This window comes from Anomaloglossus baeobatrachus, chromosome 6 (genome assembly GCF_048569485.1).
Source record: "Anomaloglossus baeobatrachus isolate aAnoBae1 chromosome 6, aAnoBae1.hap1, whole genome shotgun sequence".
NCBI classification, from domain to species: Eukaryota; Metazoa; Chordata; class Amphibia; order Anura; family Aromobatidae; genus Anomaloglossus; species Anomaloglossus baeobatrachus.
In genome coordinates, this window is record NC_134358.1 from 466,325,240 (window position 1) to 466,350,276 (window position 25,037).

At 43.0% G+C, this 25,037-nt stretch overlaps 1 protein-coding gene across 1 annotated transcript in view; it reads left to right on the plus strand.

Annotated features, from left to right (window-relative positions):
- Nucleotides 1–25,037, plus strand: part of RFTN1 (raftlin, lipid raft linker 1) — a 562,445-nt gene that overhangs the window by 499,925 nt on the left and 37,483 nt on the right. The window contains exon 8 of the mRNA XM_075315305.1: nucleotides 7,011–7,114. Coding sequence (XP_075171420.1) covers nucleotides 7,011–7,114 — 104 coding nt within the window. The remainder of the gene's footprint in view (nucleotides 1–7,010; nucleotides 7,115–25,037) is intronic.

Below are 25,037 nucleotides of genomic sequence, written 5' to 3' on the forward strand. Positions count from 1 at the left end.
AGGAGAATGTATCTGCAGTCTCAGAGAGGGCAGAGAAAACAGGCTGTAGAAAGTGTTAGGCACATGCAGAGGAAATAAGTGGAGGACACAAGGTATGCTGGTTTTTGATCAATGAAAACAGCTGTGCCCTGGATATACACAGAACCAGTATCTAGTCTAAATTACAGCAAAATAATCTGGAACTTGATGCTGGCTGCAAACTGCACATTGAAGGAACTGAAAATGAATGAAGGAATGAAGATTGCTAACTGTAGCTTATTTACACATATGTATGTAATAATATATATTTTTTTATGTCAGTGGTGTTGATAGTTTTAAAATCTTGTACAGGCAAATGGAGACTGTTTTGGAGTGGCGTGCCATTGCTGGAAACTAGATTGCTACGTCACCAGCATAAATGACGTGTTCAATCAAGGATCTGTAGATTGCTTGTGGTCAGCAAGGAATAAAACTGTTTGCCACTTAATAGCAGATATGTTAGTAACCGTGGATGTTGATAAATGTTAGTGAAATGACCAGCAGCATATAGAAAAAAGAAGAAACCTTTTTGCAATATCATGTTCAATATAACAAATGCATCTAATGTGTATAATAAATAACACAGCATTGCAGAATAGAGAGATCGTATTTGGAAGCTGTGCTCATATGTCGCTTATCTACAATATTATTTTTGGGAAAAATATGAAAGATGTAAGACATGAAAACATTCGCACTTGTCCTTATTCCAAGCTGTTGTGTGGGAGGAAATAGAGAAAGCTATTTTCCTTGTCCCAGCAGTTCTTAATCTGTCAAGGAGCAACACACATATATGTGGAGGAAGGTTTAAGCCTCGCAGGAGGTCATGAAGTTGCCCACGGCTAGAGGCAAGTTGATAATTTGTTACACTAACAAGTTTAAAATCGTGACATGGGTCACCCAAAGACCAGAGACTTTATAATTCTGCAACAAGCTTTTACCTCCCTCGTAGTGTCAAAAGATAATAACATGCTACCACACCAGTCATTTAAACCTTTTCTTTACTTGCTTTTTGCCACCGCTGACTTGGCCAACACTATAAATAAGATTTGAAAGAGCAATCAGAGTCGTCGGCGGGGGGCTCCCACAATAGATGGAATCATACAGTTAAATTATATACCACATACAAACTAAATGTTGTGATTGTTTGGATAACTGTGGTCACCATTAAGGCAAGTTATATATATATATAATGTGTGGGTGTGACATCATGTGGGTGAAATTCACCTGCATCTCCGATAAAGCTGCGTTCTGCAGATTCTACTCCGTGATTCAGAGATTTATTTTCGTGCCTTGATAAATGTGGATGAGTTTAGTAAAGCCCTTTACATAGAAACACACTAAAGCATCAGCTGTTTTGCCCTTTTCCTGAAATAACTGAATTTTTAGAAAAGCCTCGTATTGCAAATTTCTAAAAGACTTATGTTCTTTCCATGCATTCATTATTATTATTATTCCCGCTGATGTGCCTTAGTATAATTGTCAGAGTTGTTCTTCGTGCCGTGTTAATCTAAAAATATACTTATTCCTTCTCCGTGGAAGAAAAAGTAGATCCGTTGCGTATTGCAACCAACCAGATTGTAGCTTTTTTTTTTCTCTAAGAAGGCTGTAAAATAATGGGAGCTGGAATATGATTGTAACTGCTTCACTTTCCTTATTAGTTAATTTTTATACATCTCCACCATGTATAGGATCTAGCACTGGTCTCTGCTTTTGTCATTCAGTGACCACAAGGGTTCCGCCAGTATAAGGAAACTCCAGGCAAGCATAACAACATACAAGGTACACCAGGAACATGGTACAACGGTGGGCCCTGGCACTAGATAGAGGGGAGCCAGGGACACCTCCTGGCGCTCACCTGAGGCTGATCCCTGCACTCCCTAATGTCCCTATACGGGTCCTTCGACCCCTTCGCCGATCACGTGCCTTGGCCCTCTCTGACCCTAAACTCACCCTGGCTAGAGAGGGCAGCAAGACACTAGTCTCGCCACTACAATAAGACAACACAAGGTAGGAACAAATAAAACTCCGGCAGGAACTTCTCATCTGCAACTGAAGAGACACCTCAGCTTTTTCTAAAAACTGGTTCCTTCCAAGTGGACAGCAATAGAAATGATTTACAGACAACATGGAGTGCAGTAAGGAGTGAATATTTATAGCAAAAGGGAGTGTCTGCAGCTGAGGTTACAACAAACTGTTAGTGCACTGTAGGATAGAAATGCGCCCTAACCCCTTAAGTGCCACATGAAATTAAATATGCTCCAACTCAGGGTAAATGGTGAGTGGGCTCTAAATTGGATCTGCGATCCACAATGCACTGTGACCTTCTGGTTGCAGATCACCCCAAGATCACATCAGGCCGTGGCACACTTATGACAGTTTTAGACCATGTCATGTATATACATCAGGAATAGACATTGGGTAAACCAGTGTAGCTGGACTGAGGCCTAAGAGGTAAGAGGGACCTTTCCACCTCCAAAATATCAAGAAGCGTTTGTCACACACATAGGAAGGGCTGCATTATGATGAGCTGTTATACTGCATAGCAGTCCTCCTCTGCCTGTATCTGCTCCTGATAAGGACCACCAAGTCCAGTAGTCTATACCAGTCCTGTTGTGATGACAATGTCTACTCGCATTTTCCTCAAAGTACCACCCCCTCAAAAAAATCGGGCCGTAAATCTGTAAGAGCAGGGTTAAGATGCAGTGCACAGAGAAGGAAGACACAGTGGTGGCGCAACTAATTTTATTAATTCAGAAACAGGGGTTGCTTATCACAAAGGATGAATTACAGTTTTCTTAGTTCTCAAAAATAGCAATCAATAAATGTCTGGTCTACAAAACTTCAGGGAAGGGACAGTCTTTCTGTTAATTTCTGGCCCACATTAACTACCATGGGAAAGGATAAGGACCATTCAGGGCCTACGTCAGTAGTCCTAAGCTACTAATTTATATCTCGATAGGTTCCAGTCACCGAATTGCATAGTACACTAAACTCCAACTACTATCATCATAAGTACCGAACGGCAGGGCAGGAGGCAACAACCCGGCGTATTCGGGTCACCCGTGGCTGGCTGCCTTGCCCGGCGACATCTGTGGCCTGACCGGCGCAGCGGGGGTCTTGACTGGCGTAGCGGGGGTCTTGACCGGCATACCGGATGTTTCGGAAGTCTTGACCGGTGTCACAGCGGTCTCGGGGGTCTTGACCAGCAAAGCGGGGGTCTTGACCGGTGTAGCGGGGGTCTCAGAGGTCCTGCTGGATGGTACGCTGGTCTCACTGGATGGTGCGGGGGTCTTGCGGGATAGTGCGAGGGTCTTGGGAGTCTTGCTGGATGGTGCAGGGGTCTTGCTGGTTGTTGCCAGGGTCTTGGGGGTGCGGGACTTGCAGACTAACTGTTCCAGTATCCTCCGGAGTCGTCTCTCTGCCGCTCAAATTTTATACAGGGGAGACCTCCTTCTGTCTGCGTTCAGTCTGCACGTCCGCACGCTGCTGCTTCTTCACCCCCAGAATTGCCTTTTCAGTCGGCTCCTAGGCTCTTCAATCCTTTTCCTCTTCCCTTCTCTGCTGCTGAACAGGTCCGTCTCTCTAAAAGATTCCCCCGGGAACCAATCCTACAATTTTGGATTCCTAGCTTACTAATTGTCTTGTGCCTATTCTGTCTTCGGCCAGCAGAGGGCAGTGTTGAACCATTAATCTCATAAGGCTGCACGGATTGCTGTGCCCGTATTCCTACAAATCCAAAAGGGCAATTCCAATAAGGCTGTACTCACACGAACGTATGAAAAAACAGTCTCATTCTCATCCAGGAGAGTAGGACAATTTTTTCCTCACTTGTCATCTGTGTGCTGTCAGTGTGCAATCCGTTTTTTTCTCAGCAGCTATTAGTCATTTACAGGAGCATTTACAGTGTTCTCTGCTACATGATAGTAATGTATCCATAAAAACAGATGTCAATAGGATGGTCTGTGTGCCGTCCGTATGCCGTCTGTTTTTTTCTCGCACCCACTTCTTGTATTGGTGAGTCTCGGATGATTTCAGCAGGAAATCCCAGCATGCTGCGACTTTTCTCTCATCCAGAATCCAGATGAGAAAAAGCTGACACATTGCACTCGTCTTATTCATACACTGGTGTGAGCGTACCCTACTGATTATTAAACTGAAAGAGACTGGGATAAACAACACCAATGTGATAAATCTCTAATTTTATTCATAAATGATTAAAATAGCATAAAAAATAAAATACAAGGAGAAAAGAGGCACAAAACATCCACGTCTACAATGGTCAGGTATAAAAAAGACCCCGTAATATTTATAACCACGAAATACGTGGTTAAAGTCTATCCCTTGATGGGAACATTAAGATGACCAGCAGTAAATGACAATCATACATATACTTTTCTAACAACCAAATAGTATAAAGGGCCACACTGAATATGGTATATGTCCATAGTGGAAATAATTGATTAACCAACACACAACAAAATGGAAAAACAAGTCTTAGAGCATAAATAAGAAGGTATTTTGGTGCTGCTTGGATGAACCCCAACACGTGTTTCGCTTTAGCTTTTTCCTGGGGGTTTAGTATTAAGCAGTAGCCTCAGTAGTCACTTGACAGCTTTGACTTGGTGATCGGTAAGGACCTCTGTAATGCACAAGATTTCTATGATTCAAAGTTAGTAATGCTTTTTTAATTCTATATAATTTTCTTCTTTTATCTCAATTATAAATAAAATCCTAGACAAACTCCATATAGGAACCCTATGGGGAAAAATGATAAGCAAAAGTCCTAACCCCCCCAGACCCTTTTATTAGACTTAACAAAGTGTGTCCTCTTTGCCTTGATTGATAAATACCCTTAAATAATATTTGTAAGCCCCTGATCCTCCTGTGTTCACCTCCATCACTACTAGTAATTCCTTTAGGCATTTTTTGAGCCAATTACACCCCTTTTTTCTTACGAAGCTTGACAAAAAAAAATGTGGAAATAATCACTAATATGATGTCTTAATTGGTGGCTGAAGTGTATATCACTATACTATTCTGTTCTGTCATATATGTTAAATTGCATTAGGACAAGGTGTCAGTGGACGCGAGTCTCAATTTTACTTTCTCAGCTTCCTTTTTTTTTTCTATAGTCCAGAAATTAATAAGTTAATGCACTTTGTTTGAAAGTGACAATAATGTGTTTGAGGTATGGAAAATAGATTTTAAGCACCAGTGGGAACTGGGACTTGAAGGGGTTTTCCGTTTTCAGAAAAACATGTGTTTGTATAAAACAAACAAAGAATCTGAGCTTTTTTTTCCCCTAGCCTGCCTAGGGCCGATACTTAAGGCCCCATCACACACAACGAGATCGCTAACTAGATAGTTGCTGAGTCACAGTTTCTGTGACGTAGCAATGATCTCGCCAGTGATCTCGTTATGTGACACCTACCAGCGATCAGGCCCCTGCCGTGAGATCTCTAGTCATTGCCGAATGGTCTGGACCATTTTCTTCAAAGGCGATATCCTGCTGGGCAGGACGCATCGCTGTGTTTGACACCTACGAACGACTTCCAGTCCTAACAGTCTCAACGCCCACTGAGATCGTTATACAGGCCGCTGATCGTTACTGCGTTGTTGGTAAGGTCTGACTGTGTGACATCTCACCAGCGACCTCCTAGCAACTTACCAGCGATTCTTATCAGGTCATATCATTGTTGGGATCCCTGGTAAGTCGTTGTGTGTGACTGGGCCTTTAGTTTCTGACATTTCCTGTCTTCTATTGTCTGAAGTGCTGATGTCTTGTAGACCGCTCTGCAGCCAATCACTGAGCTCATTGGCTTATGCCATCTAAATTAGTGTAGGGAGGAGCAAAATGACAGGATGGAAGAAGGAGATAATACAGGCCTGTGCTGCTACTTTCTAATTGCTGTTCATCTCTCCCCAGAGGTGGATTCACAGTTACATTGGTCAGTATGGCCATGTAAAATCCTTACTACTGCTTCTAAAGTACATAGAGACAAAAAAGCTCATGTTGTGTACTGTACATAGGATACATGATGGCATCTAGTCTCTACCCACTACTGAGATTCAGCTGCAATTGAGAAATATTGCCTGGACACAACTGGTAAAAAATACTGAAAAGAAGTCACATATTGGTGTTATTTCTCAATAGCTAATGATGCATTAGTAGCATGAAGAAATGAGACTATTTGTAATTGATAAATAATCATTTCATAATAAAGAATCCACTAAGTGCATAAGTCTTGTTGATCTGTGTTTACCATAAATACTAAAACTAAATAACTGGGAAATACTTAGGAACCACAAAATAGAATAATAATAAAAAGAATGATATTTATGAAAAACATTATCGTATGTTCTGGTAATCTAATGGTCTGATGATGACATTCTTAATTGGAAATTAGAACATGTGAAAAAAAAATTGATATTTGTGAAAAACATTGGTGGATTCTCTCATGTGACATCTTAATGAGAGATTTTTGAAAATTAAAGGGGTTGTCCAGGTTTAGTATGAATGTGTGCAGTCAGGCTGTGTGACTGCAAACTTTGAAATTTTCACATCATGCATAGTGTACACTGTCAGGATTTTGGGTGCTGGCACTGAGACCAAATGGTCATGTTAGTTTACGTATGCGATATGCAAACTCCTGGCCACATTAAGACTAGAGGTGCACAGCCTCTCTTTATACAAGATATTTCTGTGAGGCCACACACATCTAATCGGAATATGGCATATAGCATACTTGCTGTCACATGACCGTCCGGTCTCACCACCAGCATCGTAGAATCCTGATAGTGTGCACTGTGCACAAAGTCAGGATTCACAAGTCTGTAGTTACACAGAGTGCCTGAAGACTTTTATGGCAAAACTGGACAACCCATTTTAACTTTCACACACCAAAGTCTAGTAAAGTAGTTGTATATGACCATGTTTGTATTCCATTTGAAATATATTATGCTTATACATTTGTATTTTATTTCTTTTATAGGGATTTGACGTGCATACAGACTATATGCCTCTCCTAAGCTCCCTGGCAGTGTATGGATGGCAACTGACATGTGTCCTTTCAACACCTATTGTTAAAACTAGTAGGTATGTATCAATATGTGCACCTAGAGATATGTATTTCATGCACACATACAGGGGCGGATTAAAGGGTGCTTTACACGTTGCGACATCGCTAACGATATATCGTCGGGTCACTTCGTTAGGGACGCACATCCGGCGCCGTTAGCGACATCGCAACGTGTGACACCAATGAGCCACGATCAACAAGCGCAAAAACGTGAAAAATCGTTGCTCGTTGACACGTCGTTCATTTCCTTAATATCGTTGCTGCTGCAGGTACGCTGTTGTTCGTCGTTCCTGCGGCAGCACACATCAATATGTGTGACACCGCAGGAATGACGAACATCTCCTTACCTGCGTCCACCGGCAATGAGGAAGGAAGGAGGTGGGTGGCATGTTCCGGCCGCTCATCTCTGCCCCCTCTTCTGCTATTGGATGGCTGCCGTGTGACGTCGCACGAACCACCTCTTTAGAAAAGAGGCGGATCGCCGACCAGAGCGACGTCGCAGGGAAGGTAAGTCCGTGTGACGGGTGTTAGCGATGTTGTGCGCCACGGGCAGCGATTTGCCCATGTCGCACAACCGACGGGGGCAGGTACGCTCGCTAGCGATATCGGTACCGATATCGCAGCGTGTAAAGTACCCTTAAGAGTAGCCAGGGACTTTGGCAATTTAGAAGGCAATGGCCCCCCAGCCCTGATATATCATGTGACATATTACAAGATCCCCTTTGTAGAGCATGTGATAGGTCACGTTATTAACGCACAGGGGCTACGCATGCCGCACAATTTTTTTCCCTTATGTACAGTGCTATACATAATACAACAGGTAGGTGAAATTAAATTTCCTAAGCGGCCACATGAGAGACCGTAATTGTTGGGGAGGGCTGAGCCAATAGGCTAAAATTAATTCTGCTCAATATTAATATTAACATATTAATTATAATTATTGTTTGATATTAATAGTATAACTTAATATTGAGTATGCTGACACCTCCCCTGTATACAGTATTAGCCCACACACAGCAGCCCTATGTACAGCATGAGCTTTCACACAGCTCCCTATATACAGAATGAGCACCAACAAAGCCTCTATATACAGCATGAGTCTCATCCTCCTCTATACAGTATGATCCCCCACATAGCCTGCTATATAAAGCATGAGCCCCCACATAGCCTCCTATATAAAGTATGAGCCCCGACGTTGTCTCCTTATACACACCATGAGCGCCCACACATCCTAGCTACAATATGAGCCCCCACACCTTCTCCTATATACAGTATTTGCCCCCACATAACTCTCTATATATAGTATGATCCACCACATAGCCTTCTATAAATAGTGTGAGCCCCTACATAGTCTTCTATATAGAGTATGAGCCCCCAAATACCTCCTATATACAGCATGAGCCCCCACATAGCCCTAATATACGTCATGAACCCCCCACATAGCTTCCTAAATACAGCATGGTGTTATTCAAAACTACAGCTTGTCCAGAAAAAAAAGCAAGCCCGAAAAAAAGTTATGACTCTTGAAAGGAGATGAGGAATAAAAGCAAAAGCACAAAAAATTAAAAAATACCTTGGTCCTTAGGATTACATTAATTTAAGATATTTTTTAAATCTAGTAGTATAATATTGGAAGGTTACCAAGGTGTAAAAATACCTAGTTTAGAAATTAAAGGAAATGATGTTAGCTGAGATGAAGTGGTATACAAATCCTTTTGTGATTATAATTGACCTCACACTGCAGGATATACAGTGTTTGCTATATTACTGTAGGTTGCCTTGTCATTGCCTAATCACGGTGTTATACTCAAATATGACGGATCCATTCTGTCCGATCACTGAGCAGGCTACATTGTCATTTCTGTACTAAAAACAAGTTTGGACACATGGAGCAGTTTTAGATTTTCACCAACAGGACATTTTTTTGTAGAAACTACATTTATTTAATGCATATTTTTCATGACTAAATCTGTAAGAAAAATAATCCTTACTGAATAAAGATGACACATTTTATTCCAATTCCAGATTTCTGTGAATAATTTGCTGTTGGTAGACAGAGGTCATATTAAACTCATTTGTGAGTTGTCAGCTTGCAGGAACATCCGTAGGCAGCCTGAGCACATGGTAAATTGAAGTCCATCGTCTATAAGTGGAAGGAATAATTATCAGAATAGTTTTCATCATGTTGGTACTCTAAAATGGGACCATTAGCTTGTTTCTGTAGCAGCCTGTCTACTGTACAAGAAAACATCTTGATTTAAGAGATTATTTTGAGATTATGTTGCATATCATGTATTACAGCTGAAGTATCATTAATGTAAGGGCACGTTATACAAGGCTAATAAAATAAGGGTTACCAACAAAATAATTTGGTGACCTTAAAGAAGTTCCCTGATATTAGAAAAAATAAAGAAAATGTAATTACATTAAATTACTAAATACCTCAAATTAGCAAATTACAATAGTCTTTAGGGAGGTAATCACTGTAGAATTAAAATGCTGCCGTCCTGTTACACTGTCACAAACATGTCCTTAAAGGACATGTGCAGTAGGAAGGCCTGTAGCTGTTGCCTATAGAAGGTGTATGTATATATATATATATATATATATATATATATATATATATATATATATATACCATGTTTTGTCATTCAGAATTGCAAGGTGGACAGCAGTGTGAGGAGCCTCTTCTTACGTCAGCACTACTACTGAAATCTCCAGTATTAGATCAGATAGACAAAATGAACAGCAGTGTGAGCAGCCTCTTCTTGGCACCCCTGGTATCTCCAGTATTACCACAAAACGACAGGATGGACTTACTTGACACCCTTGGTATCTCCAATATTAAATCAAGTAGACAGGGTTGACAGCAGTGTGACTGGTCTCTCACCTCAGCAAGCCTCGTATCTCCATTATTAGATTATATAGACAGAGTGGACAGCAGTGTGAGCAGCCTCTTCTTACATTCACATCTCCAGTATTAGCACAGAAAAACAGGGTGGACATCAGCGTGAGCAGCTTCTTCTTACCTTGGTAACCCTTGTAAACAATATTAGATCAGATAGGATGGACAGCAGTGTGAGCAGCATCTTCTTACCTCAGAACCCCTGGAATCTCCAGTATTAGATCAGCGAGACATAGTGGATTGTAGCATGAGCAGCTTCTTCTTACCTCTGCCTTCCAAGTATCTCTACTCTTAGATTAGCTAGACAAAGTGGACAGCAGTGTGAGCAGCTTCTTCTCACCTTAACACCCCTGGTATTTCCAGTATTCGCTCATAAATATAGGATGGATGGCAGTGTAGGCAGCCTAGTTTAAGTTCACCTCCCTGGTATTGCCACTAATACATCAAAATATCTACAGCTAGCACATCTTTCTATATAGAAGTGCTGCCCCCACCTTCATATTGTAAATTCTCACAGGCATATTTTTGTTATATTCTTGGACAGGTTTTAGTTCATATAACAGAACGTCCACCTTTTAAATCCTATAGTAATTACTTCCCTAGACAGATTGATTGTGATTTGCTAATTTAAAATAATTATTATTTTATTATATAATATATATATTATAGTATTATTATAATTATATTTATTAATAATTACATTTCCTTTAAAGTTTTTCTATTTACAGAGAACCCGTTTAAAAGGATTATACCAAGATTACAACTTAAAAGCTATCCAAAGTATAGATGATAACTCGCAGATCATTGGGGACTGATTGCTGTTACCTATACCACTCTCGAGAATGGTAGTCATATTTCTCTTTTTGAATAGAGTGGCTGTTGAGCCCATGCACTGACACTCCATTGAAAGCCTAAAGGACTGTAAAAACAGACAAGTACTTGGTTATCTCTAGGAGTCCCAAATACAGTAAATTGAAAGGTTATTTGCATGGTCAGCAACCATTCCATTAAGGCCGGATTTCCATTTGGTTATGGACCCCTTCACACGTCCGTGAAAAACACGCACGTGTGTTACGGGCCGTTTTTCGGGTCCGTGTCCCGTTTTTGTGTCCGTTTTTATGGTCCGTGTGGCTCCTGTGTGAATTGCGTATGCTAGCCGTGTTTGTGTGTAGAACGTCCGTGTGTGCGTGTGGAATTAACGTGTATGTGTACGTGGAATGTCCGTGTGGAATGTCCGTGTGTGTGATGCACACTGTCGTTTATAAATGTCGGCTGACAGCAGACAGAGTTGCGCGATGAGAATGAACTCGGGTGAACTTCACCCGACTTTATCCTCATACCGCGGCTCTGTCTGTGTCGAGTACTGATTAGCGGTCACCTGTGAAGGATTCACCGGTGACCGCTAATCCCCCGAGTGGCTGAAGTGTCCCCCCCTCTCTCATACTCACCGATCCCCGATCACCGGCGCTGCACGGCATTCACACTGCTGCGGCGGCTTTTACTATTTTGAAAAAGCCGGCCGCTCATTAAACAATCTCCTATTCCCTGCTTTCCCCGCCCACCGGCGCCTATGATTGGTTGCAGTGAGACACGCCCCCACGTTGAGTGACAGGTGCCTCACTGCACCCAATTACAGCAGCCGGTGGGCGTGTCTATACTGTGCAGTAAAATAAATAAATAAATAATTAAAAAAAAACGGCGTGCGGTCCCCCCCCATTTTAATGCCAGCCAGATAAAGCCATACGGCTGAAGGCTGGTATTCTCAGGATGGGGAGCTCCACGTTATGGGGAGCCCCCCAGCCTAACAATATCAGTCAGCAGCCGCTCAGAATTACCGCATACATTATATGCGACAGTTCTGGGGCTGTACCCGGCTCTTCCCGATTTGCCCTGGTGCTTTGGCAAATCGGGGTAATAAGGAGTTATTGGCAGCCCATAGCTGCCAATAAGTCCTAGATTAATCATGTCAGGCGTCTATGAGACACCCTCCATGATTAATCTGTAAATTACAGTAAATAAACACACACACCAGAAAAAAATCCTTTATTAGAAATAAAAAACACACACATATACCCTGGTTCACCACTTTAATCAGCCCCAAAAAGCCCTCCATGTCCGCCGGAATCCAGGATGCTCCAGCGTCGCATCCAGCACTGCTGCATGGAGGTGACCGGAGCTGCAGAAGACACCGCCGCTCCGGTCACTTCCACGCAGCAAATGAGGTGAGTAGCGCGATCAGCTGAGCTGTCACTGAGGTTACCCGCTGTCACTGGATCCAGTAACAGCGGGTAACCTCAGTGACAGCTCAGCTGATCGCACGGCTGTCTTCATTAGCTGCGTGGAGGTGACCGGAGCGGCGGTGTCTTCTGCAGCTCCGGTCACCTCCATGCAGCAGAGCTGGATGCGACGCTGGACCATCCTGGATGACGCCGGACATGGAGGGCTTTTTCGGGCTGATTAAAGTGGTGAACCAGGGTATATGTGTGTGTTTTTTATTTCTAATAAAGGATTTTTTCGGGCGTGTGTGTGTTTATTTACTGTAATTTACAGATTAATCATGGAGGGTGTCTCATAGACGCCTGACATGATTAATCTAGGACTTATTGGCAGCTATGGGCTGCCAATAACTCCTTATTACCCCGATTTGCCAAAGCACCAGGGCAAATCGGGAAGAGCTGGGTACAGTCCCAGAACTGTCGCATATAATGTATGCGGCAATTCTGGGCGGCTGCTGACTGATATTGTTAGGGTGGGGGGCTCCCCATAACGTGGAGCTCCCCATCCTGAGAATACCAGCCTTCAGCCGTATGGCTTTATCTGGCTGGCATTAAAATTGGGGGGGACCGCACACCGTTTTTTTTTAATTATTTATTTATTTATTTTACTGCACAGTATAGACACGCCCACCGGCTGCTGTGATTGGGTGCAATGAGGCACCTGTCACTCAGCGTGGGGGCGTGTCTCACTGCAACCAATCATAGGCGCCGGTGGGCGGGGAAAGCAGGGAATAGGAGATTGTTTAATGAGCGGCCGGCTTTTTCAAAATAGTAAAAGCCGCCGCAGCAGTGTGAATGCCGTGCAGCGCCGCGCCGGTGATCGGGGAACGGTAAGTATGAGAGAGGGGGGGAAACTGACTGACAGACTGTGAGAGAGGGACAGAGAGACCGACAGAGAGACGGACTGACGGACTCAGGGAGATTGACCGACATACACAGAAATAGAAGGAATAGCCGACATCACTAGAAATAAAAACACCAAACGGACACGGACTATAGGTAGATGCATACGTGTTTACTAACGTGTGTGCACATACCCATAGACTTTCATTGAGTCCACGTGTGCGTGCTCCGTGCAGATAACGGACATGCATCCGTGCAAAACGCAAACACATACGGATCACGGACACGCACACACGGACATAATGAAATAACGCACGTGTGACCACAATCATAGATTAACATTGGTGCACGTTTGGCCGTGTCTCCGGCATATACGGAAACGGACCAAACACGCACGTGTATCACGGACGTGTGAAGGGGGCCTATGACTCACGCAAGTCTCGCATCACATCACAAAGCACGGCCTGATGCACTCCAGACCCGAGCGTCTCAGCTGCATAAAAATACATGTAGCCGACCTGCTCCTGTCATGAGAGTATACGGCTGTGCCGGGTGATGCGATGCGAGACTCATACGCAAGTGGAACTCCAGCCTTAACAATAGACTTTTGATTCCGTGGTTCCATGATTGGTGGGGGTCTCAACACTCTGATCCTCAATAATATGCAAATTGTCACCTATCTTGATAAATGAAGTTACATAATACGATCTTGAGGCAGAGACAAGGGTGCAGTACTATCTTCACATACCTACAAGATTTCATATACAGTATATAATAAGGTTTTAAGCATATAGATGGTAACTCTAATCTACTGTAAGGAGGAACTTTTCTAAATACTGTACATAATGTATCATGTTTTAGGCAAATATATATCTTATTAGCAAAGCTAAAATTTAGACTACAAAATTCTAATTAATAAGAATTAAACCACAGGCAAGTTTAATTATGCGTTAAAAAGGTGTTCAACAGACAGTTGGCATTACATAACAAAGAAAACCCCTTCACATTTCATGCCTTCAGCAACGGCACCATGTGTAAGAGAAATGTCACAAGACCTGAAAGAAAAACATTCTTTACAAAATGAAGGTGAAAGCTACAAGAAGTTCAATGAAGATTTACTTATCAGTAAAAATACTGTAGCAAAAGTGATACTGAAATTTAACAGAGATAAATCTGCAACCATCTCACAGAGACGTCCAGGCCGACTGTGATAGTTAACGCCTAAAAAGGAGAGGAATGGTATGAATAGGTGTCGTCCACAAAGGAAGCTTTTCTAAAGTGCATGCACACAAAGCCCACCTACAATCAATTAGGGCCCATGCTGAAAAATATGAGTACTATTAGGACTCTATAATTTGGAGTGATGGGACCAAGATAAATGTTTTTTGAACCAGAACGTTCATGAGTACAAAGAAAAATGCATGTTGCCAACAGTGAAACATGTTGGTGGCATTGTTCTTATATGAGGCTGAATGAAAGCTGCTAGTGTTGGGAAACTACATTTCATAGATGGTATTATGAATTCATGTACTGCCCTATATTGAAAGAGAAGATGCAGCTATGTAGTAACACACATCTATGGCCAATGTTTCATTTCTGAAGAAGAACAGGATCAAACTAATTCAGAAGCCAAGCATATGCCCTGATCTGAACCCAATCGAACACCCATGGGGAATTCTGAAGAGTAAAGTTGAGCAACACTCTCCATCCATCCATAGGAAAAGACAGTTGTTGCAATATGACGCCATCTTGTTCATTCCATGCTTAGAAAATCGGTGCTGTCCTTAAAAATCACAGAGGTTATACAAAATACTAGATGTAGTTGTTTTTCATGTAGGGTATATTCATTTTTGCATCCACTAATTTGAGTAAAATTGAAGATTTTCTAATGAAAGTTATAAAATTAACCTTACTTTCATGTAACGGGTTAAAAAATGTTCAATGAAACTCAGTCTTCGAAACTGTTCTTGTGTTACGTGAGATTTTGATTAAAATCTTACTTTTCCAAGGCGGTGTACCAGTGGCGTAGCTAGGGTTTCAGCTCAGGGGGGGGCAAAACATCTGAGTGGGCCCCTTACCAGGTAACCATGATAACAACTACGGTGGCGCAGACTAATCGTGGGTATAGTGGAACCTCAGCAGATGACACTAATATTACCTCTATATGGTGACAATATAGAGGTATAGATATCTGTCCTGCAGCACATACAAGAGATCACAGTGCAGTTATAGATGGTGACTTACAGCTGACGTTCTTTTGGATGGAATTGTTCACCTTTTACGTCCCCGTCGCTTATTCTATCCTGCGTGTGCTTATACTTACCATTGCGGCAGGCTTCTTTTCCGGGTGTTTACTCACTGGCTTCAGACGAGCACTGCACATGCGCAGTGCGCGTCTGAAACTGACCAGGAGAACCCGGAAGAGAAGTTTGCCGCAATGGTAAGTATAAACGTGCGCAGGATAGAATGAGCGACGGGGACGTTGCTCATGTGATTCCATGGTATCACACCCACAGGGGCGTGACACCACGGAAAGTATGCAGATGCCCATAGGGCAAGGTGCCGCCCATGGGGACAGTGGCTCTGTAATCTACATAGGAAATATGAAAGTAATAAAATGTTTTTTGTTACTTTCATATTACACAATTTAACAGCAAAGGGATGGGTAGGGAGCTGCTAATAGGGCAAATATGCGTCTGCTAATATGTCAGATCGCATATTTGAGGTGACAGGTTCCCTTTTTACTTTAGGCTACATTCACATTACCGTTCCGTTTTTTTCACGGATGCATCCGTGTGGCATCCGTGTGACATCCGTTCCGTATACGGTCCGTGTGTCATCCGTGTGTCATCCGTGTATCATCTGTGTGCCGTCCGGTTTTTTTGTGACTGCAAAAAACAAAAGCAGCAAGAAAGATAAATAGATGAGTAGATATAGAGATGGATAGATATATAGATATAGAGATAGAGAGATAGATGAATGAATGAATGAATGAATGAATGAATAGAGGGATAGATAGATGGATAGATACAGTAGATAGATAGATAGATGAGAAAGACATAATGTCCTACCCCCCTGCATATTCTAAGCTGGCACCCTTTAGTGACTTTCATGTGGCACTAAAGGGGGCTTAGCCTTGTATTTAGCCAAAAAATAAATAATTAAAAAAAAAATGACGTGGGGTCCCACTATCTAATGTCATACTCATTATCATCCCTGGTACCCCTAAAGGTCTTGGCCTTGCACATATTTGCGCATGCCTTACATAGGCCACAAGGGTAGAAACCTACAATTCCAGATGTTATTCTGCCACTATTCCCTAATCGGTAATGACTATGCACGAGGTGATCCTTAATATTCCTCGCCCTACGTGCAGTCGTAAGGGGAAACGATGATAAGTTTCTACTCAGGATAGGATCAGTCTTAAGTATGTCCCAATGTTTCTTAAGTATCCCTCCAACGATTATTATATGTTGTAATTAGTCGTACTTCATTTTCTTTTTGAGGTCTAGGTACAAAATAGTTGGGATACAAAAGTGACTCCTTGGTGCATACTCTTGCCCGATCCAAGCCACGCTTTATCACTTTTTTACTATAACCCCGACGCAAAAACCTCTCCGTCAAATCATTGGCTTGTCTAGAAAAAGCCCCTTCAGTGGAACATATCCTCCTGGCCCTCAAAAACTGGGCCACGGGAATTCCCCTGATAGTTGCCGGAGTATGAGAGGATTTTGCGTGGAGGAAAGCATTAGTGGCCGTAGGTTTTCTATATATTTCAGTGCCTAACACACCCTGTTCCATAGTCCTAATCTTTATGTCCAAAAATTCTATCTCGTGGCCACACTTGTATGTAAGAAAGACATTGATGGGGTTGGTCCATGGGGATCCATAGACCACATAGTAGGCCATATAAATAAAATATATATGCTTACTTTGTATAATATTTGACCTATACTGATGGCCTTATTGCGTTCGCACCTACCCCTCCCCTGTTAGGAGGGACTCACTTGTGGTTTACACTGTCCTATTGTGCCAAAAGTAAAATTGTCATTTTTTAAAAGTGTATCAATAAAAATTCTCGTTTTATGACATTGTGGCATTTTAGTAATTTCCTTCCGGAGTTACTTAGTGGTTTCTATGGTTATGATGCCGTCTGGTGGATATTAAGATGTGGTATCTGTGGTTTACTGTAGGCATATGCTGACACGCTGCAGTGTGGGCAGCTGCGGGGCTGGAGCGGGACACAGACTGCACGGGCACCTGACGGAGGTCACACAGAAGCGGCTTCCAGGGATTTTGCGGGCCCACTTAATTATATCGGCGCGCTGTGCACGCTGATATAGTTAATGGTATCGCAGCTCCGGGTGGGCTACCTCTGAGCACGGGGCCCGGGGCGTCACCCTCTGCCCTCCCGCTAGCTACGCTACTGGGGTGTACTCATTTATTCTGAGCACAATATAAAGTTGTATAGATAGTGAATAGAAAATAAAACTTTTGTAACATTTAACTGAAACACATTTCTTGCTAGTGGTTTATAGCTGTAACGGTGTCATATGGCTTAAACAACCCCTGAGGTTGATTGATAGATATATATATATATTTATATATATGTAATAAAAATGGATATACTACATTATTACCTTTGAAATTTCATGCTGCTCCTGAGCAAATAGGAGCACCCACCTCCCGACACTCAAAAAGCTGGAAGGCAGGGCAGTTGGTGTGCTCCTGATTGTCTATGTTGAGGATAACCCTTACTGCGTCGATTACTTGTTATTACGACGTGATCACTGCAGACTGTCACTGGATGAAACTGTGACATCACTGAAGGCAGTATTATTTTTGGATTTTGACTTTCTGCCACTTCTTAAGCTTTTCATTTCCATCTTCTAAGCAACCCTGCAGGGACAGAAAGATGCTGCTAGACATTAGAGTTGAGCGCGGTTCGTGGTTCGTGGTTCTCCAGTTCTAGGCTCGAGTGATTTTTGGGCTGTTCGAGATCGAACTAGAACTCGAGCTTTTTGCTAAAAGCTCGATAGTTCTAGATACGTTCGAGAACGGTTCTAGCAGCAAAAAGCAGGGCTTTTTACAGCTACAGTGAGCAGGAGCCATCGCTGGCAGCCTGCCACAAGCTGGTAACCAAGATAAACATCGGGTATCCAAGCAAAGCGCTTTGGTTAGTAACCCGATGTTTATCTTAGTTACGTGCAGGAAGCCCACACTTTCCCGCTCAGCTTGCTCCACCCCCTCCTGCCCGCGGCATGTACACATACATACACATACACAAACACACACACACACATCCACCCCCCCCCCCTCCGCCCGCCCGCCCGCTCGCTCGCTCGCTCGGCTTACCTGCGGTGATGAAGTCCCGCCATCCCGACCTCAGCGCTGTCACTGTCCTCCATGGCCGCCGCTTGTCACATCATCTATCGCTTCCGACCCGAGACTGACACTGGCGGTGACGTCACGGACCTCTCGCGATACTTGATGTGAAGGCGCCGGTCATTGACCTCAGTGACAGGGGCTGTCAGTGTGCTGGAGATCAGCGCAGGTAATGTACCTCACTGACAGCAGCACTTGTCACCCCCCTGCAGTGACCTGGGCTGACCCATTGATGTTAGCTCAGGTCACTGCACTGCTCTCCCAGCCAATGGGGAACATCCTGCTCTTCATTGACTGGGACAGTGTGCATCGTCATGGCAACCCCTTGGATTACACCAGACTTGGATTTGTTTTTCAATCTAATAAATTGGTTAAAGAGGGAATGTTTTGGGGAGTGTTTTTTCAAATAAAAATGTGTTTGTCGTGTATTTTTTTTTTATTACTGACTGGGTTGGTGATGTCGGGTATCTGATAGACGCCTGACCTCACCAACCCCAGGGCTTGATGCCAGGTGACATTACACATCTGGTATTAACCCCAAATATTACCCCGTTTGCCACCGCACCAGGGCGCGGGATGAGCTGGGGCGAAGCACCAGGATTGGCGCATCTAATGGATGCGCCACTTCTGGGGCGGCTGCGGCCTGCTATTTTTAGGCTGGGGAGATTCCAATAACCATGGACCTCCCTAGTCTGAGAATATCAGGCCCCAGCTGTCTGCTTTACCTTGGCTGGTGATCCAATTTTGGGGGACCCCTACGTGTTTTTTTTTTTAATTATTTATTTAATTTAAAATCACAGCGTGGGGTGCCCTCAGTTTTGGATTACCAGCCAAGGTGAGGTTGCCAGCTGTGGTCTGCAGGCTGCAGCCGTCTGCTTTACCCTAGCTGGCTACAAAACTAGGGGGAACCCTATGTCATTTTTTTTTCATTTTTTTGGCTAAATACAAAGCTAAGCACCCCTTAGTGCCACATGAAAGGTACCAAAGGGTGTTCCACTTTTTCTCCATTTTTTTCTCCACTTTCTCTCCACTTTTTCTCCACTTTTTCTCCATTTTTTTCTCCACTTATTCTCCACTTTTTCTCCTCTTATTCTCCACTTTTTCTCCATTTTTTTCTCCACTTTCTCCACTTTTTCTCCACTTTTTTCTCCACTTTTTCTCCTCTTATGCTCCACTTTTTCTCCTCTTAATCTCCACTTTTTCTCCACTTTTTCTCCACTTTTTCTCCACTTTTTTCTCCACTTTTTCTCCTCTTATGCTCCACTTTTTCTCCACTTTTTCTCCACTTTTTCTCCACTTTTTCTCCACTTTTTCTCCTCTTAATCTCCACTTTTTCTCCTCTTATGCTCCACTTTTTCTCCACTTTTTCTCCACTTTTTCTCCACGTTTTCTCCACTTTTTTCTCCACTTTTTCTCCTCTTATGCTCCACTTTTTCTCCACTTTTTCTCCACTTTTTCTCCACGTTTTCTCCACGTTTTCTCCACTTTTTTCTCCACTTTTTCTCCTCTTATGCTCCACTTTTTCTCCACTTTTTCTCCACTTTTTCTCCTCTTAATCTCCACTTTTTCTCCACTTTTTCTCCACTTTTTCTCCACTTTTTCTCCACTTTTTCTCCACTTTTTTCTCCACTTTTTCTCCACTTTTTCTCCTCTTATGCTCCACTTTTTCTCCACTTTTTCTCCACTTTTTCTCCACGTTTTCTCCACGTTTTCTCCACTTTTTTCTCCACTTTTTCTCCTCTTATGCTCCACTTTTTCTCCACTTTTTCTCCTCTTAATCTCCACTTTTTCTCCACTTTTTCTCCACTTTTTCTCCACTTTTTTCTCCACTTTTTTCTCCACTTTTTCTCCACTTTTTCTCCTCTTATGCTCCACTTTTTCTCCACTTTTTCTCCACTTTTTCTCCACTTTTTCTCCTCTTATGCTCCACTTTTTCTCCACTTTTTCTCCACTTTTTCTCCTCTTATGCTCCACTTTTTCTCCACTTTTTCTCCACTTTTTCTCCACTTTTTTCTCCACTTTTTCTCCTCTTATGCTCCACTTTTTCTCCACTTTTTCTCCACTTTTTCTCCTCTTATGCTCCACTTTTTCTCCACTTTTTCTCCACTTTTTCTCCATTTTTTTCTCCACTTATTCTCCACTTTTTCTCCTCTTATTCTCCACTTTTTCTCCACTTTTTCTCCTCTTATTCTCCACTTTTTCTCCACTTTTTCTCCATTTTTTTCTCCACTTTCTCCACTTTTTCTCCACTTTTTTCTCCACTTTTTCTCCTCTTATGCTCCACTTTTTCTCCTCTTAATCTCCACTTTTTCTCCACTTTTTCTCCACTTTTTCTCCACTTTTTTCTCCACTTTTTCTCCTCTTATGCTCCACTTTTTCTCCACTTTTTCTCCACTTTTTCTCCACTTTTTCTCCACTTTTTCTCCTCTTAATCTCCACTTTTTCTCCTCTTATGCTCCACTTTTTCTCCACTTTTTCTCCACTTTTTCTCCACTTTTTCTCCTCTTATGCTCCACTTTTTCTCCACTTTTTCTCCTCTTAATCTCCACTTTTTCTCCTCTTATGCTCCACTTTTTCTCCACTTTTTCTCCACTTTTTCTCCTCTTATGCTCCACTTTTTCTCCACTTTTTCTCCACTTTTTCTCCTCTTATGCTCCACTTTTTCTCCACTTTTTCTCCACTTTTTTCTCCACTTTTTCTCCTCTTATGCTCCACTTTTTCTCCACTTTTTCTCCACTTTTTCTCCACTTATGCTCCACTTTTTCTCCACTTTTTCTCCACTTTTTTCTCCACTTTTTCTCCTCTTAATCTCCACTTTTTCTCCACTTTTTCTCCACTTTTTCTCCACTTTTTCTCCACTTTTTTCTCCACTTTTTCTCCACTTTTTCTCCTCTTATGTTCCACTTATTCTCCACTTTTTCTCCACTTTTTCTCTACTTTTTCTATGGTCGGTCTACCCATTAGCTCTGCCATGCATAGTGTAGCTCTACACCTACTGCACATGTTACTTTATGATTGACATCTCTTTCGTACCAGAGCTGTCTAAGTCTACTCTGACCCCATATTTGTCATTACTATATTGTCCTTGTACTGTATTATGACATTTGTATCATGTGTTTCATTTCTTGCTGTGTTGCAATTTTTTTGCTGCATCCCAATTGTACCTCTACATTGTTCGAGTTTATGTTATTGTTCTCTCACTCTTATGTGATACTGATTATTGTCATTTTTCATGATTACATGCAGATAAGTCCAATCTGACGAAGGCTCAGGCCGAAACGTCATTTGTAACTTGTTTTGGCCAAAAACATATATGCTTATGAAAAAAAAATTTTCTTAGTACGGACCAATAAAGAGTGATTTTGCATTACTATCCGTTGTGACTTACTGACTTAGTCTGGGAGATATAGAGTGCCGAGGTTACTCACTAATTTTATCTATTATTACCTCTGAGCACCTATATACCAGTGAGCAGAGCTTCCTCTACAGTAGTTCTCCTGATTAGGCATGCCCTTACCTCATGAGCAGGGCATTGCAGCTTTGGTAGCAACCATTACGACATGGACTCTGCTGCTGTGGACCCGGGGAGAGTGAGTGCAGATTCATTGCACCCACACTCCTCACATGAAGGGTCCGCACTCCTAGAAAATGGGGGATACGTTCCCTGAGTGTCTCCCCCCCATATTCTAGACGGTCCAGAGTCGTCGTGGGACCCCTTTATTTTTTTTCTTACAATAAATTGGTGAAAGAGGAAATGTTTTGGGGACTGTTTTTTCAAATAAATTTCTTTTGTCGATTTTTTGTTTTTGTTAGTACTGACAGTTTATGATGTTGGGTATCTAATAGACGCCATGACATCACAAACTGCTGGGCTTGATCTCAGGTGACTTTACAGCTAGTATCAACCCGATTTATTACCCCGTTTGCCACTGCACCAGGGCACGGGATGAGCTGGGGTGAAGCGCCAGGATTGGCGCATCTAGTGGATGCGCCACGTCTGGGGTGCCTGCGGCCTGCTATTTTTAGGCTGTGAAGGCCCAATAACTATGGACCTTCCCACCCTGAGAATACCAGACCACAGCTGTCCGCTTTACCTTGGCTGGTGATCCAATTTGGGGGGTCCCCTACTTTTATTGTGTAATTATTAATATTTATAAAATAATTATAAAAAAGAGCCTGAGGGGACCTCCACATTGGATCCCCAACCACGGTAAAGCTGCCAGCTGTGGTTTTCAGGCTACAGCCGTCTGCTTTACCCTAGCTGGCTATCAAAAATGGGGGGACCCAACGTAATTTTTTTTTTTTAACTATTTTTTAAATAGAAAAAATTAATGGGCTTCCCTGTATTTTGATTGCCAACCAAGGTAACGGCAGGCAGATGGGGGTGGCAACCCATAGCTGTCTGCTTTATCTGCGCTGAGAATCAAAAATACCGCGGAGCGCTACGTCATTTTTTTAAAGATTTATTTTTACAGCACTGTGATGTCCAGCAATCAAAATACAGGGAAGCCCATTTTATTTTTAGTTATTTAAATAAATAATTAAAAAAAATATATGTTAGCTCCCACTGCATTTTTTGTATTGCTAGCTAAGGGTAATCCAAGCAGCTACTGGCTGCTAACCCCCACTGCTTGGTGTTACCTTCACTACTGGCAATGGAAAATCCAGGGAAGCATTTTTTTTTTTTTTGCCAAAAAGCTACAAAAAAAGGACGTGAGCTTCGCCATATTTTTGTATGCTAGCCAGGTATAGCAGGCAGGTGCTGGAAGAGTTGGATACAGCGCCAGAAGATGGCGCTTCTATGAAAATGCCATTTTCTGAGGTGGCTGCAGACTGCAATTCGCAGCAGTGGGGCCCAGAAAGCTCAGGCCAACCGGTGGTGCGGATTCCAATCCCAGCTGCCTAGTTGTACCTGGCTGGACACAAAAATGGGGCAAAGCCTACGTCATTTGTTTTCTAATTATTTCATGAAATTCATGAAATAATAAAAAAAGGGCTTCCCTTTATTTTTGGTTCCCAGCCGGGTACAAATAGGCAACTGGGGGTTGGGGGCAGCCGTACCTGCCTGCTGTACCTGGCTAGCATACAAAAATATGGCGAAGCCACATAATTTTTTCAGGGGGCAAAAAACTTCTGCATACAGTCCTGGATGGAGTATGCTGAGCCTTGTAGTTCTGCAGCTGCTGTCTGTCTGTATGGAGAAGAGCAGACAGCAGCTGCAGAACTACAAGGCTCAGCATACTCCATCCAGGACTGTATGCAGAAGTTTTTTGCCCACCAAAAAAATGACGTGGGCTTCGCCATATTTTTGTATGCTAGCCAGGTACAGCTGGCAGCCACGGGCTGCCTCCAACCCCCAGTTGCCTATTTGTACCCGGCTGGGAACCAAAAATATAGGGAAGCCCGTTTTTTTTAATTATTTCACTTATTTCATGAAATAATTAAAAAACAAATGACGTGGGCTTCGCCCTATTTTTGTGTCCAGCCGGGTACAACTAGGCAGCTGGGGATTGGAATCCGCAGCACAGGTTAGCCCGAGGTTTGTGGGCGCCTCTGCTGCGGATTTCAGTCCGCAGCCGTCCCAGAAAATGGCGCTCTCATAGAAGCGCCATCATCTGGCGCTGTATCCAACTCTTCCAACAGCCCTGGAGCCGGGTGGCTTGTTGGGTAATCATGAGTTAATACTGGCTTTGTTTTACCAGCCAGTATTAAGCCAGAGATTCTTAATGTCAGGCACGTTTGACCCGGCCATTAAGAATCTCCAATAAAGGGTTAAAAAAAGACACCACACAGAGAAAAAATACTTTAATAGAAATAAATACACAGACACATTAGAGACTCCATCTTTATTACCCCTGTCAGCCCTCCACGATCCTGCTCTTCTGTCTTCTTTCTTTCTAGTGTAGTAGTAGTGACGATTGTAGTGAGGGGCATCACTTGGGGCTGGGGAACCTCCATCCTAACTACAATGCTCACTACAATCGGGAAGCAGCGTGCAGCCTTCACTCCGTGAGTGATCACTGCTGGCTGCTAGCGGTAACGCTGACAGACGCGTTACCATAGCAACGGTGCTCCCGGAGCCGCGGTTAGCGGTGACGTCACCGCTAACTGCGTTGCTATGGCAACGGTGATCTCCGTTAATGACCGGCTGTGTCAGCCGGTCCCTAACGGAACGGGGAGTCGACCGTGTGCTAGAGCATGTCGCCGGTACACGGCGATACACATATGTGCACCGTGTACCGGAGAGATGCACTCGCAGGTCCTACATGACGTGTCATAGTCATGTGACCAGTCTGTAGCCAATGAGATAATAGCCACGTGACTGGTCACATGGCTATTTTGACGTCACGATAGGTCCTGCTTCTCTGCTGGCAGTGCAGGTCACCGGGAGGATTCAGCGATCATCGGATGGAATAGCGGCAGGAGACAGAGTGCAGAAGGGATCGCGAGGACCGGTAAGTGTTATGGCAATGTTTATTAACTGTTTGTGTACATTTATAATGCATTTTTATGTGTTTGTGATTGCCTCCC